Genomic DNA, 13,093 nt, shown 5'->3' with positions numbered 1-13,093 from the left:
CTATCAAAACAGTGTCATTCGTCGATATGGGTTCTTGCGACAATGGCCCCCGTGCATATTGGGTAGCCGGTGCTAATTGGGTAGCCACACCAGCTAGCTAGCCTTTTAGCTTCCCACATCGCCATGTGAAATAAAATCTGATTTAAAATTAAATACGCCCTGGCAAATATTGTTATACTTGCCGGTGTAACATAATATATTATCCCAGTTTGACACGCTGCTTCAATGTATTCACTCCCTTATCAGCTAAAAATAGAAAATCATTTTTAGTCACGAAATAAAAGCACATGGCCACCTGTTTTTAGGCTTCCAAATAGCCTAGAATAACGTTATTTCTAAACAAAATACTTTTTGGAGGATTCTGATAAGGCTACAATGTGGTTTGGTTTATTGTTTGAACACCCGCTGAGATTATAATATTTAGTTATCAATGCAACATAGGCTATTTGTCTAATGCCAAGCTAAACCAAGACAGCAATCTTAAATATAAAGTGATTTTGAAGTAAATTCCCACATCACCATGTGAAATAATCCGATTTATAATTAAATAATACGCCCTGGCAAATATTCTTACACTTGCCGGTGTAACCTACAACATGATCATAATTTGATTTGCTGTTTCAAAGTATTCACTCCCACATCAGCTAAACATAGAATATCATCATGTTTTGGTCACAGAGAAAAAGCACATCTCTCGCAGCTGTTTTTACCAATAGCCTGAAATCAATAGTTATTAATTTTCAAACAAAACACATTTTTAGGGGAGTTCTAATACGGCTACAATGTTGTTTAGTTTACTGTTTGAACATTCGCTAAGATAATATTTATTTATCAATGCAAAATAGGTTACTTTGATGCATGGCCTATAGATCAAGGAACCAAGTGCCTACACCCCGCAAGGAATGATACGGTGCCTTACAATCTTCATGTTGCACGGGAATACGTAGAACGTCGGAGCGCACCCTTTTGTGACGAAAAACGACATTGTGCTACGCTCTGTAGGGTCCGTCTCCGTAGGGTATAAATAGCCCTTTAAAGTCCTTTGTAACATAAGCTCTCCCAAAGCTACTTCTGCCTTCTCTCCCCTCCCTTTCACTCCTCTTCCTCGTCATCCCCTAACCCACATTTCCTCCCACTTTCTATCCCTCTGCTCCTTCTCCCTTGCTCCCCTTGTCTTCCCTCCCACCAGCCTTAAACCCCATCTTTCTCCATTTATCCATCCATCTCTTTCATTTCTCGCTCCAAAAAGTGCCAATTCATGGCTTGTGTGGTGCCATTCATACAGAAGCTCTCTCACATAAATACAGATTCTCTCCTTAGTGTATTCTCCCTCTTGACACCAAGTGTTGGACAAATGTTTGGAGAGGAGAAAATTACATTTCCCTCTGCTCAATCTTCCACGCCACTGAGCAAAATCAATTCCCCGGAGAACGAGGAACAGTGAATGTGAGCGTGTGTCTGATTGTGTGAATGTGTGTTTGAGCGAGCATTCCTGCGAAAGCTGGTTAAATGTGTGAATCCTATGTGTATGTTCATGCAAAATGTGTGTGTGCGTGCGTGCATGTGTGTATGTGGGTCATTCCACCAATTCGGTGCCTTTTGAGATGTGTAACATGGTATAAAAAAAAAGGGGGAAAAAAAGTGTGATTTCAACAAACAAAAACAACATAATAAAGAGCACATTTCTCCCATCAAGAGGTTAAATTAAATAAATGACTATAGTAAGTGCCTATGAAATGTCAAATTAAGTAACAGGTTGACGATTTCATAAAAATAAAAACAAATCTGCCATATATCCCCTTGTGACAGGAAATAATGGAAGCTTGTGTGCAACAGCCAGGGGCAATTGAATGCAAGCTTCACAAAAAACATGTCATTAGTCAAATATTTCTAGCCTGACTAGGGGTAACAGGGTTGCCGTGTTACGATAGAGCCTATCAGTTTTCCACCACAAAACACCAGAAAATGGCCAAAAAGAGTAGAACCAGCTCACCTACTTCTCAAATATGATTGAACTATTAGATGTATGCTGAACGAAAACCTAAAACGCAACAATTTCAAAGATTTTACCGAGCTACAGTTCATAGAAGGAAATCAGTCAATTGGCATAAATTCATTAGGCCCTAATCTAGGGATTCCACGACTAGGCAGGGGTGCAGCCACAGGTGGCCCTGGGAGGGCATAGTTAGTTGCCCTTTGTGCCCACTCCCTTACCCTATAATTCTGTATTTCTTTGTGACTAATTTGTATACAGGTAGACCAGAAAATCCACATCCCTGATTGGCAGATGAGTGGCAACTGATTAGAACACCTGCTGCTCATTTGTTGTTCTTTACAAATTCTGTTTTGAATTCAAATAAAAATGTTCCTACACACTGAAAGGCTCTGTTGGACATTCCTGCAGTCAGCATGCCGATTGCACACTCCCTCAAAACTTAAGGCATCTGTGGCAGTGTTGTGTGACAATACTGCACATTTTAGAGTGGGATTTTATTGTCCCCAGCACACATGCTGTTTAATCAGCTTCTTGATATGACACTTCTGTCAGGTGGATGTATTAACACATTTTTTAACAAATTTAACACATTTGTGCAGAACATTTTTAGAGAAATAAGCTTTTTGAGAGTATAGAACATTTCTATTTAAAATATCAAAGGGACGCAAAAGGCCCTCATTTCGTGGAACGACCCATGTGTTTGCTCTGGTGCGAAAGCAGTCTTGACGTGCGATTCCTGTGCATTTGTTTTCATAATAAATGTGTACGTGTGTTCATGAGCATTCCTGCGAAAGCAGGCCAAATGTGTGATTTCTGTGTGTGTTAATGCCAAAATGTATGTATGCATGTGTTCATGCAATGTGTGTGTGTTCATGCAATGTGTGTGTGGTCTTGTTCTATCCTCGGACCTGAAATCCCCTAAAGTCCCCACAAGGATAGTAAAACAAGAAAAAGTATCACATCCCCACAAGCAGTAAAGGCTATTTTAAGTTTAGGGGTTAGGTTTAGGGTTAGGCGTTAGTGTTATCAAATCAAAGTTTTGTGGTCACGTACACAGATTTGCTGATTTTAAATCGCAAGTGCAGCGAAATGCTTGCGTTTCTAGCTCCAAAAGTGCAGTAATACCTACAGTAGCAATAAAAATACACACATAACCAAGACAAATAAAAAAATAAGTTATATAAGATGAGCCATGACTAGAATACAGTATTTCCAGATGAATTGAGTGGAACTGTATGTAAACATTGTTAATGTGACCATTGTTCAATGACTCTGTAGATAGAATGCTGCCCTAAGTTTCAGGGCAGGGTACTTGGCGGAGGCCGGATAGTGGAGACTAACAGCCTGATGGTCCCAGCTTTGATGCACATGTACGGTCTCAGCCTTCTAGATGGTAGCGGGGTGAACAGGCCATGCCTCGGATAGCTGAGGTCCTTGATGATCTTCTTGGCCTTCCTGTGACACCGGGTGCTGTAGATGTTCTGAAGGTCAGTGTGCCCCCGGTGATGCTTTGGGCTGACTGCACCACCCTCTGTGGTTGCAGATGGTACAATTGCCATACCAGGCGGTGATACCGCCCGATAGGATGCTCTCAATAATGCATCTGATTAATTTTAATTTTGTGAGGGTCTTAGGGGCCAAGACAAATGTATTCAACCTCCTGAGGTTGAAGAGGCCCTGCTGCACCTTCTTCACCACGCTGTCTGTGTGAAGGGACCATTTCAGGTTGTCAGTGATGTGCACACGGAGGAACTTGAAGCTTTTGACCCGCTCTATTGCAGCCCAGTCGCTGTGGGTGGGGTGCTCTCTATGCGGTCGCTTGTAGTCCACAATCAGCTCCTTCATTTTGTTGACTTTGAGGGAGAGGTTATTTTTCTTGCTACACTCCGCCAGGGTTCTCACATCCTCCCTGTAGGCTGTCTCGTCATTGTTGGTAATCAGGCCTACCACTGTTGTATCATCAGCAAACTTAATGATTGAGTTGGAGACGTGGCCATGCAGTCATGAGTGAACGAGGAGTACAGAAGGGGGCTGAGCATGCACCCGTGTGGCCCCCATGTTGAAGATCAGCGTGGCGGTGGTGTTGTTGCCTACCTTCACCACTTTTGGTCGGCCCATCAGGAAGTCCAGGACCCAGTTGCGCAGGGAGGGGTTCAGATGCAGGGCCCTGAGCTTAATGATGAGTTTGGAGGGCACTATGGTGTTGAAGGCTGAGCTGTAGAAGATGAACAGCATTCTTACATAGGTATTTCTATTGTCCAGGTGGGATAGGGCAGTGTGCAGTGCAGTGGCGATTGCGTTGTCCGTGGATCTGTTGAGGCGATATTCAAATTGTATTGGGTCTAGGGTGTCAGGTAGGGTGGAGATGATATGGTCCTTAACTAGCCTCAAAGCACTCATAATGACAAAATGCAATGGGTCTATAGTCATTTAGTTCAGTTAACTTCACTTTCTTGGGTACAGGAACAATGGACAGCTTGAAGCAAGTGGGGATAGCAGACTGATATATGGAGAGATAGAGCATGTCCGTAAACGCTCCAGCAAGCTGGTCTGCACATGCTCAGAGGACGCGGCTTGGGATGCCGTCTGGGCTGGCAGCCTTGCGAGGATTAGCATGCTTAAATGACTTGCTCACGTCAGCCACGGAGAACGAGAGCACACAGTCCTCATGAGCGTCAGGGGCCCACACAGGCGGCTCTAAGGTGTTTTCCTCGAAGCGGCCAAAAGGTATTTAGCTCGTCCGGGAGCGAGGTGTCCTCAACGTTGCTGGCTTTCCCTTTATAATCTGTGATCGTCTGAAGTCCTTGCCACATACGTCTTGTGTCTGAGTCATTGAATTGCAACTCCAGTTTGTCCCTGTACTGCTGTTTTTCCTCTTGGATTGCCTTACAGAGGTCGTAGCTGGTCTGTTTGTACACGTCCATGTTCCCAGTCACCTTGCCATGGTTAAATGCGGTGGTTTGCGCTTTCAATTTTGCGTGAATGCTGCCATCTATCCACAGATTTTGATTAGGATAAGTTCTAATCGTCACAGTGGGAACAACACCATCTATGCACTAGCTGATGAACCCAGTCACCGAGTCAGTGTATACGTCGATACTATTCTCAGAGGCGACCCGAAACATTTCCCAGTCCACGTGTTCAAAACAAGCTTGAAGCATAGATTTGGACTGGTCAGACCAACGTTAAAATAGTCCTTACCACAGGAGCTTCCTGTTAAAGTTCCTGCCTAGGTGGGGAGAAGTAGAATGGAGGCGTGATCTGATTTGCCTAAGGGAGTGTGGGGGAGGGCCTTGCAGCCATCCTGGAAGGGAGAGTAGCAATGATCCAGAGTCAGTTGCACATGTAGCACAGGACATCCGCTGATAGAATTTCAGTTTCCTTCAAATTTTCTTTATTAAAGTCCCCAGCTACAATAAATGTGACCTCAGGATATGCGGTTTCCAGTTTGCATGTAGTCCAGTGTAGTTCCTTAAGAGTTGTCGCGGTGTCGGCTTCGGGGGGAATATACACTGCATGTGACAATGACCGAATAACGGGGACAATATATCCAGGAGAGCCATGATTCCCGTAAAACAGAGTACTTTACAGTTCCTGATGTCTCTCTGGAAAGAGACCCTTGCCATCAGCTTGTCTATTTTATTGTCCAGGGACTGAACATTAGCAAGTTTTATACTTGGAAGCGGTGGATGGTATGCTTCTACCTCTTCTCCGGTGTCAATGTTTTGGTACAGCCCCCGGGATGAACAGAGCTGCCTCGGAAAGGATCCAGGTCTCATTTTTGCTTGAATTCCTGGTGAGTGACCACGGATGTAAAATCCTAAAGTTATTATTTCCGGCTGTAGGTAATAATACAAGAAACGTTCTGAGAAATAACACACACACACACACACACAAAAAAAGACATACTACAAAGTTGGCTAGAAGATAAAAACAGGGCAACCGTGTCTGTCCTCACTGTCTGGTCCTCCATTTAGGTTTAGTGGTAAAGGTTAGGGTTTAGGGAAAATAGGATGTTGAATGGAAATCAATTTGAGGTAGCCACAAGGATAGAAAAACAAGTGTGTGTGCGCGCCTCGGTCTGTGTAAGCATGCTTATGTGCCCTGCTGCAAAAGCAGAATAAAAGTGTGATTCCCGCGTGTTCACGCCAAAATGTGTGTGGGTATCACTGAGAAAGCAGTAAACGTGTGATTCCTGTGGCGTGTGTCTTCTTGCTAGAACACAGACACCTTGAGCCATCTGCTCCCACCTGAGCTCGTCTGTCCGGTTGACTAACAATGGGAATATTTTACCATAAATAAAAGAGTCACTCATGACCTACTGAATTGGGGTACTGCTTTTTTTGGCATGTGGTGGTGTTGGTGGTATGTGTGTGGAGGTGATTGTCAGCCAGATCTGTGTAGTGCGCCCTTCACAAATGTGTTTTTTTCCGACTGTGTATGTATGTGTGTGTGTGTGTGTGACAGTGTGTGCGGCTGCGTGTGTTTTTCAAAGAGACATGCTGCTGATTGACATTGGCAGAAGGCTCAAGTGGACTCTGGCCAGGTGGGGTGTTACGTAAGCATTCTGGTTCATTTTGACACTGGAGCGGTCACACAGAGGAGTAAATCACTGCTAATGATGAGAATACAGAGGCTGTGTGTGTGTGTGTGTGAGCGCGCGTGTGTGTACACGTGTGTATCTGAAGCTTCATAAATTCTTTACCTACAGCATGCTAGAATGAGGTCTTCCAAATTAGCTATTGGAAATATTTTTATCAGTCAGTCAACAAGAGGCTTGCTTCCTCTTGAACAAGGGACCCGAGGTAAAAATGTCAAGTAGGTACCTTTGTGAAATAGGGCACTAAGTGTACGAAACATTATAAACGCCTTCCTACTATTGAGTTGCACCCCTCTTTCGACCTCAGAAGTGTAAAATTAAGGACAATATCTTTATCAACATTTTGCTATTCAGCTTTATGGCTTAAATTTTAAATAAGCATGAATTTATTTTACTTTATTTTAAATATGTTCCATTATTTCTGATTGGGTGGGCAAAATTCAATTTAGGGTGGGCAAAGCCCAATCCAGCACCCTCCTAGAACTGGCCCTGGATGTGATTTCTGAACAATGTGTGTGTTTTCCAAAGCAGAAGAAGAATTTAACTTTCCAGAGCAGCTGCAAAAGACACACAGAAAAAAACACCAACCAGTTAGTTTCAAACAATCTGTCACATTTAGTCCTTTCTTCATTCCACCCCTGGTTTTTAGGGGTTATGTTTACACATGCAGTGTAAAAGAACTTTGTTCAGGAAATGTGTGGCTGGAAAGTGAGGATCATTTGAAAAACAAGTAAGCCTGCTGTGACAACCAATGAGTATACAAAACATTAAGAATACCTCCCTAATTAAGTTGCACCCCTCCCCTTTTGCCCTCAGAACAGCCTCAATTCGTCGGGGCATGGACTCTACAAAGTGTTGAAAGCGTTCCACAGGGATGTTGACTCCAATGCTTCCTACAGTTGTGTCAAGTTGGCTGGATGTCCTTTGGGTGGTGGACCCTTCTTGATACACACGGGAAACTGTTGAGTGTAAAAACCCAGCAGCATTGCAGTTCTTGACACAACCCGGTGCACCTGGCATCTACTACCATACCCCATTCAAAGGCACTTCAATCTTTTGTCTTGCACATTCACCCTCTGAATGGCACATATACACAAGGTCTCAATTGTCTCGAGGCTTAAAAATCCTTCTTTAAACATGTCTCCTCCCTTTCATCTACACTGATTGAAGTGGATTTAACCAGTGACATCAATAAGGGATCATAGCTTTCACCTGGATTCACCTGGTCAGACTCTGTCATGGAAAAAGCAGGTGTTCATAATGTTTTGTAAACTCTGTGTTGCCTTGATTGCAAAAAGTTGTTTCTAATGTACAAGATACTAATCTGTAAAAAAAAAAAAAAAAAAAAAAAAGCCTTTCTTATTACACAAGTAATAAGAAAGAAGAACCATGGTTCCCTCCATGGTTCTTCCTTTCGTGCCTAATGAATACAGACCTGACCCTGGTGCATTGCCATACCCATGATGCAATACAGGCCCAAAATGTGGGCAGACACACAACAACAACAGAAAACACAGCAGCAAATGGGGTGAGAATGAGGAAGGCTAAAAGAAGAACCAAAGTGTGACCAACCACCCAAATACGCTGCTGACAAATGGTGGAATTAAGGGAGCTGCGTAAATAAGAGGCACTACCAAATCGGCATTCTGCATGAGATTCATTTAATCTAACAACCACACTTAGTGAGCAATGCCGTCTCCCGAAGTGAGCTATGCTAATTTATAATAAAATCAGAACTAGAGCGGTTAGAGAGGAATAGAAACAGGAAGGGAGGGAAAGTGAGAGACTCTTGTTCACTCTACAGTGAGGTGTGGCAGGAGGTAAGAGTGCTGAAAAACCCCTAGTGCTTACATGGATCGCTTTTCACAGACAGCCACGGAGAAGAGAGAGCAAGTGCGCACACGCGCACACACACGCTCGCACGTGCGATCACACACTCAAACACAAACAGCCTATATGGTTGCATTAAGAGGTAGAGTGCTTTTCCTGGAAAAGGATACATTAGGAGTCCGAACTAGATGTCTAGCAGAGTGAGCAAAAATACAAAATAATCAGAAAACATGGATGGCTTGACACACTGAGCTTGTCTGGGTACGAGACAGTCAGTAGAGTAAACATCTTCGGGGAAAGAAAAGGAGGGGTTATTTTATTGTCATTTTATAGCACCTCGTCTTCGATATGATAGTAGTTACCTTCCGGGACAAAATCTTGATTTAACGGCCATATTTGGTTAATATTTGAGTTGTCAACAAACGGGAATTCTTCTTGAAATAAATCGCCCGCCCGTTGAAATGCTTGCGTTGATTCGTGGGGTTGAAAACGGGTTAGAATGTGTACGTTGACCACTTATTGGTGTCATCAACCAAAAACTCCATTGATTTCCAACGTCATTATTTTGACAGATGACGTCGATAGATGCTGGTTGGCTCAATGTATTTTTGCCCGTTGGGGATAGTGAACTTTAACCCTTTACTAATCGAATACAGGAAACTACACTACCTGTCAGTGTACTCTCAAATAATACTGAAAGCTGAAGATACAATGAAAACAGCCCCACCTATAATGCCCATCGAATCTTACCTCCCTGAAATTTCATTGAAGGTTGCAGTTCAATAGAAACTCATTAAATATTTCCCTTGGATGCTGACTCTCCATAAATTAAGCTCCAGTGATCACCATCGCGAGTTTACCCTCTTTTTTATATTCACCCCCCCCCCTAAAAAAAAAAAATGTGCCAAATAATAAATAATTTTAATAACTGTTCGGAATCTCGCAAAACACTGTGTAGAGCTGTGGGGCATAATGGAAAATGCATTACTGGAGGCAAACTAGGCCCTCATTGTTCATTCACAGCATTGAAAGACTGGGGGGGGGAGCTGCTTAGTCCAGCAGCTCGCTGTTGAAGGGTCTGTCTAATGATGTCCTAGCAGTTAAAGGGAAGGTCTCTTCCTTAAGGAAGCTCTATACGTGTCGGTTGAAAACAGTCGCCTCCGACAACAAGTTCGTGGCTCCTAACACAGGATGGAAAACAACTCCCAGTCATCTCACTCATCAGTTGGGGTTGGGAAACTGATTGTGTTAGTGTGTGTGTGTGTGTGTGTGCGCGAGCACGTGTGCACATGGATGAGGAAAGGCCGGCAGACTCAGGAAGCGCCTGCTTAATGATACGGTGTGTAAGGGAATCAACTTAGGCCGTTCCATATGCAAGGGTGATTACAGTAGGTATCATTATGGCAGGCTAGGAGAGATGTAATGATAGGGCCAGGTTAGGCATTCTGCCATTCAATTCCTCCTCTACTTCTCAGTGGCCGGTAATTATATGCAACAGAAATTAGTCATGGAATGGTTCGATAGAATGGATGGAGCCCTTTTCAACACAACATCCCTGTTGTGATCCACCTCCCTCAGAACTACAGAATGTAGGGATTTCAAATATTATTATCAATGTATATATAATATGATCACTATTAACAGCAGAAGTTTTGGTTCAGTGGAAGAATCCCACAGTTTTCATGTATTTGTACCTCGAAGAGGTCTTAAAAGTACCCTTGTTCCCAGTTGAAAGGTCACCCCCTCAACTGAGCACCTATTGTTGTCATCCAACCACTGTACCATTTGAGATTTCAAGCTTAGCCTGCACAAAGGCAATGGACTGTTCAGTGTGGAAGAACTCACTTTCCCATGAAGCACTTGGGAACGATGCTCAGCTTCCGACGCCGGTCCTTGATCAGGTGGCGGCTCTTGGTCATCATCATGTGGTAGAGTTTCTCGCCCTTCTCGGCGATCATCACATAGGCATCCCGCTCCATCCCCAGCTTCAGACCTGCAACAGACAAACACTCAAGGGGTCAGACACCAAAGCATATGACGTTCATTATCGAAAGCCTGAGTTGACTATAAACTGTTATTAATATATTTCTAACCCAACAGTGAGTCTAGGGGTAACGATAAACTGTGTGGTCCGAGAATGTGTATGAGTGTGTGTGAGAGAGAAATAGTTAAAGACTACAGATCATCCCTCTCACTGCCTAAGACATCATGCTGATTCACATGTCTGACACTCTGGCTGGTATGGGGGGGGGGGGCAGCAGCTATTGTCCCACAGTGCCAGCAAAAACAAAAGAGGGCCCAACACCGAGCCCTGAGGGACTCCATTTCCTCCAGTCTGCCCTCAGACATCTATGCGTTTCAGCCCCCGGGGGGGAAGAGCCTGTCACGGGGCTGTGAGAAGACACAATGCCCCTGCCTGTAGGGTCCCGTTGGGGTTTCTGACACGGTACAGGGGTAGGAGAGGAACGGAGCATGGCGGCTCGCATCTGCCGCCTCCTATGGAGGGAAAGCCAGAAGTTAGTCTGTCCAGGTCTAGAACAATGTACTGTGTCGCCTGCTAATGTACTGTGACGCCACAGAGTTCTTTATCTTTAGTGTAGAGCAGCAGTTGTGTTTACCAAGCTGCAACACCCTTGAGTGAGAAATATGTTAAATGATGACAAATATGTACAGACAATTCAAAACTAGTCTGTTGATGTTGAGCCCTTTGAAGGTCCAGCATGCTCATAGAGCTTCTAAACCGTAACTCCAACATGGGGCTCTCTGAGCAGCTTAACTCCACTGTGGGGCTAACTGAACTTTGGAGCGTCACTGTGAGGCTCTCTGACTGGCTTAACTCCACAGTGGAGCTCAGTTAGCTGCTAAACTACACTGTTGGGCTCTCTGAACTTTGGAGCTCCATCACCAGGCTCTCTGACTAACTCAACTCCATTGTCAGCCTCTCGGTCCTGTTAAACCGTGGGACTCAGACAATTCCAACTAAATTTGAAGGGGTGCCAGAGCTGGGTGCCGCTGATGAAGGTGGGGTTGGATTACACTTGACAGCAGCTGGAGTGGATTCAAACAAAGAGTCATTGAACAGAATGGGGTCTGGTCCTGGTGCAAGGGGCCCCCGGCCCTGGCCTGCTGGTCCAGCTGTCAGAGCCTGTCCAGAGGCCCCCTCTTCCCACTCTCACAGGCACAGGCAAACAGGCTAACATGTTAGCCCACTCATTTCCCCTCAGCCTCCACGAAAACACTGATAAGACAATCCCAGCCCCATCCAGCCGGCAGGGCAATAATAATGGATCTGTCTTGGGAGTATTTAAAAAAGGGGCCACAACCAAAATGCTGACTAAAGCCAGTGCCATGGCAAAACAGGGGTACATTTAAAAGAGGTGTGCTGGTGGAAACTGGGATTCAACAATGGGTTAGGTATCAATAGTGAAACGGGGATGAAAGGGATGTGGTCAAGCCTTCCAGATGTGGGCCAGGCTGGTGGTTGGGGGGGGGGTTGGCTGCACTGTGACTGATCTGGCATCTGTTAGCCTCAGGTCAATTTCCGCCTGCCGTAACCCAATACCCAACATGGCCCTTGGTACTCTGCAAAGCTCCATGTCTTCATTTTAGCCACAGGACCAGGTGACCACTCGCACAAGTCCATGTGGAAGGCTCATTTGCTATATTTGCAATATTAAAGCTACAGTTTTTGTAAACAGCTAGAACACAGGTATGGTTGAACGTTCATAACCCCTCAGCTGTTTAAGTTGAATCCTTCCCATACACTTACAGCTTGGGTGGGAAGCAGTGGTGATTTCTGCCTCCAATGCTATCAGGTGTCACCATGCCTACAGGCACAGAAGTCAGTAAAAGCCTTTCAAGCTTTATTAGCCCGCCCCAATGCGCACGCAAACAAAAAGACAGGTGGCCAGTGCTGAACAGGTGTCCTTACTCCTCATGTGGAGACACTTTAGAAGTCAAAAGAGGGGGGGGGGGGGTGGAGGCAAAGTCATTAAACAAGAGGAGTAAGAGTGCTCGGCTTACAATGACGTTTTGAACAAATAATCCATCTTCCCCAAAATACATGTTTTCAATGTGTAGTCAAACACTACCGCAAATAGCACATTTTAACTAGAGAAAGAGGTATTTTAGTGCCATTCTTTTTTTTTTTAGAGAGGACCAAAATATCATTTTATTCCAGTGCCAGGATGTTTTGGGTGTGACTCGATTTGAACACACTATTAAAATTGCACAGTTCTTGAAAACTGCTCCCAAGCTGCTAATTCATGCCAAACGTCTGCAATCACTCCACACCAAGTCGCGAAATGGCATACAAAGTGTGTTACGGGGCCTCATTTTCATGCCACGGTATAGATGGGTAGACAAAACAGAGAGAGAACAGAGTGGTGTCACAGACTGACAACAACCCGTGACCGGGACTGTGTTGCAATACTCTCTAGTGAGCTGCCGTTTCTGGCAAGCTGCTACTGGCTGTTCTATTTCAGGCTCTTGCTGGATCGAAGATTCTGTTTTTAGCGCATCTTGAGATTGTTTGTGAATGAACTGTTGTATAGAGTGTGTTCTCCTCTCGGGAGTGTTGATTAGCAAACATGGGTCTCGTACTGCATGGTAAGAGGCGGCTGGCTCTTTCTTTTGAATGGTAAACTCCAGACTGTTCATCTGCATTC

The 13,093-nt window shown here is 44.5% G+C and overlaps 1 protein-coding gene across 1 annotated transcript in view; it reads right to left on the bottom strand.

Annotated features, from left to right (window-relative positions):
• Positions 1 to 13,093, bottom strand: part of prex1 (phosphatidylinositol-3,4,5-trisphosphate-dependent Rac exchange factor 1) — a 115,827-nt gene that overhangs the window by 57,674 nt on the left and 45,060 nt on the right. Inside the window, exon 10 of the mRNA XM_036988120.2 lies at positions 10,272 to 10,419. Within this exon, the coding sequence (XP_036844015.2) occupies positions 10,272 to 10,419 (148 nt within the window). The remainder of the gene's footprint in view (positions 1 to 10,271; positions 10,420 to 13,093) is intronic.

The sequence above is a fragment of the Oncorhynchus mykiss genome, chromosome 9 (genome assembly GCF_057628025.1).
Source record: "Oncorhynchus mykiss isolate SJ-2025 chromosome 9, ASM5762802v1, whole genome shotgun sequence".
NCBI classification, from domain to species: Eukaryota; Metazoa; Chordata; class Actinopteri; order Salmoniformes; family Salmonidae; genus Oncorhynchus; species Oncorhynchus mykiss.
This window is presented reverse-complemented; position numbering and strand designations above follow the sequence as displayed.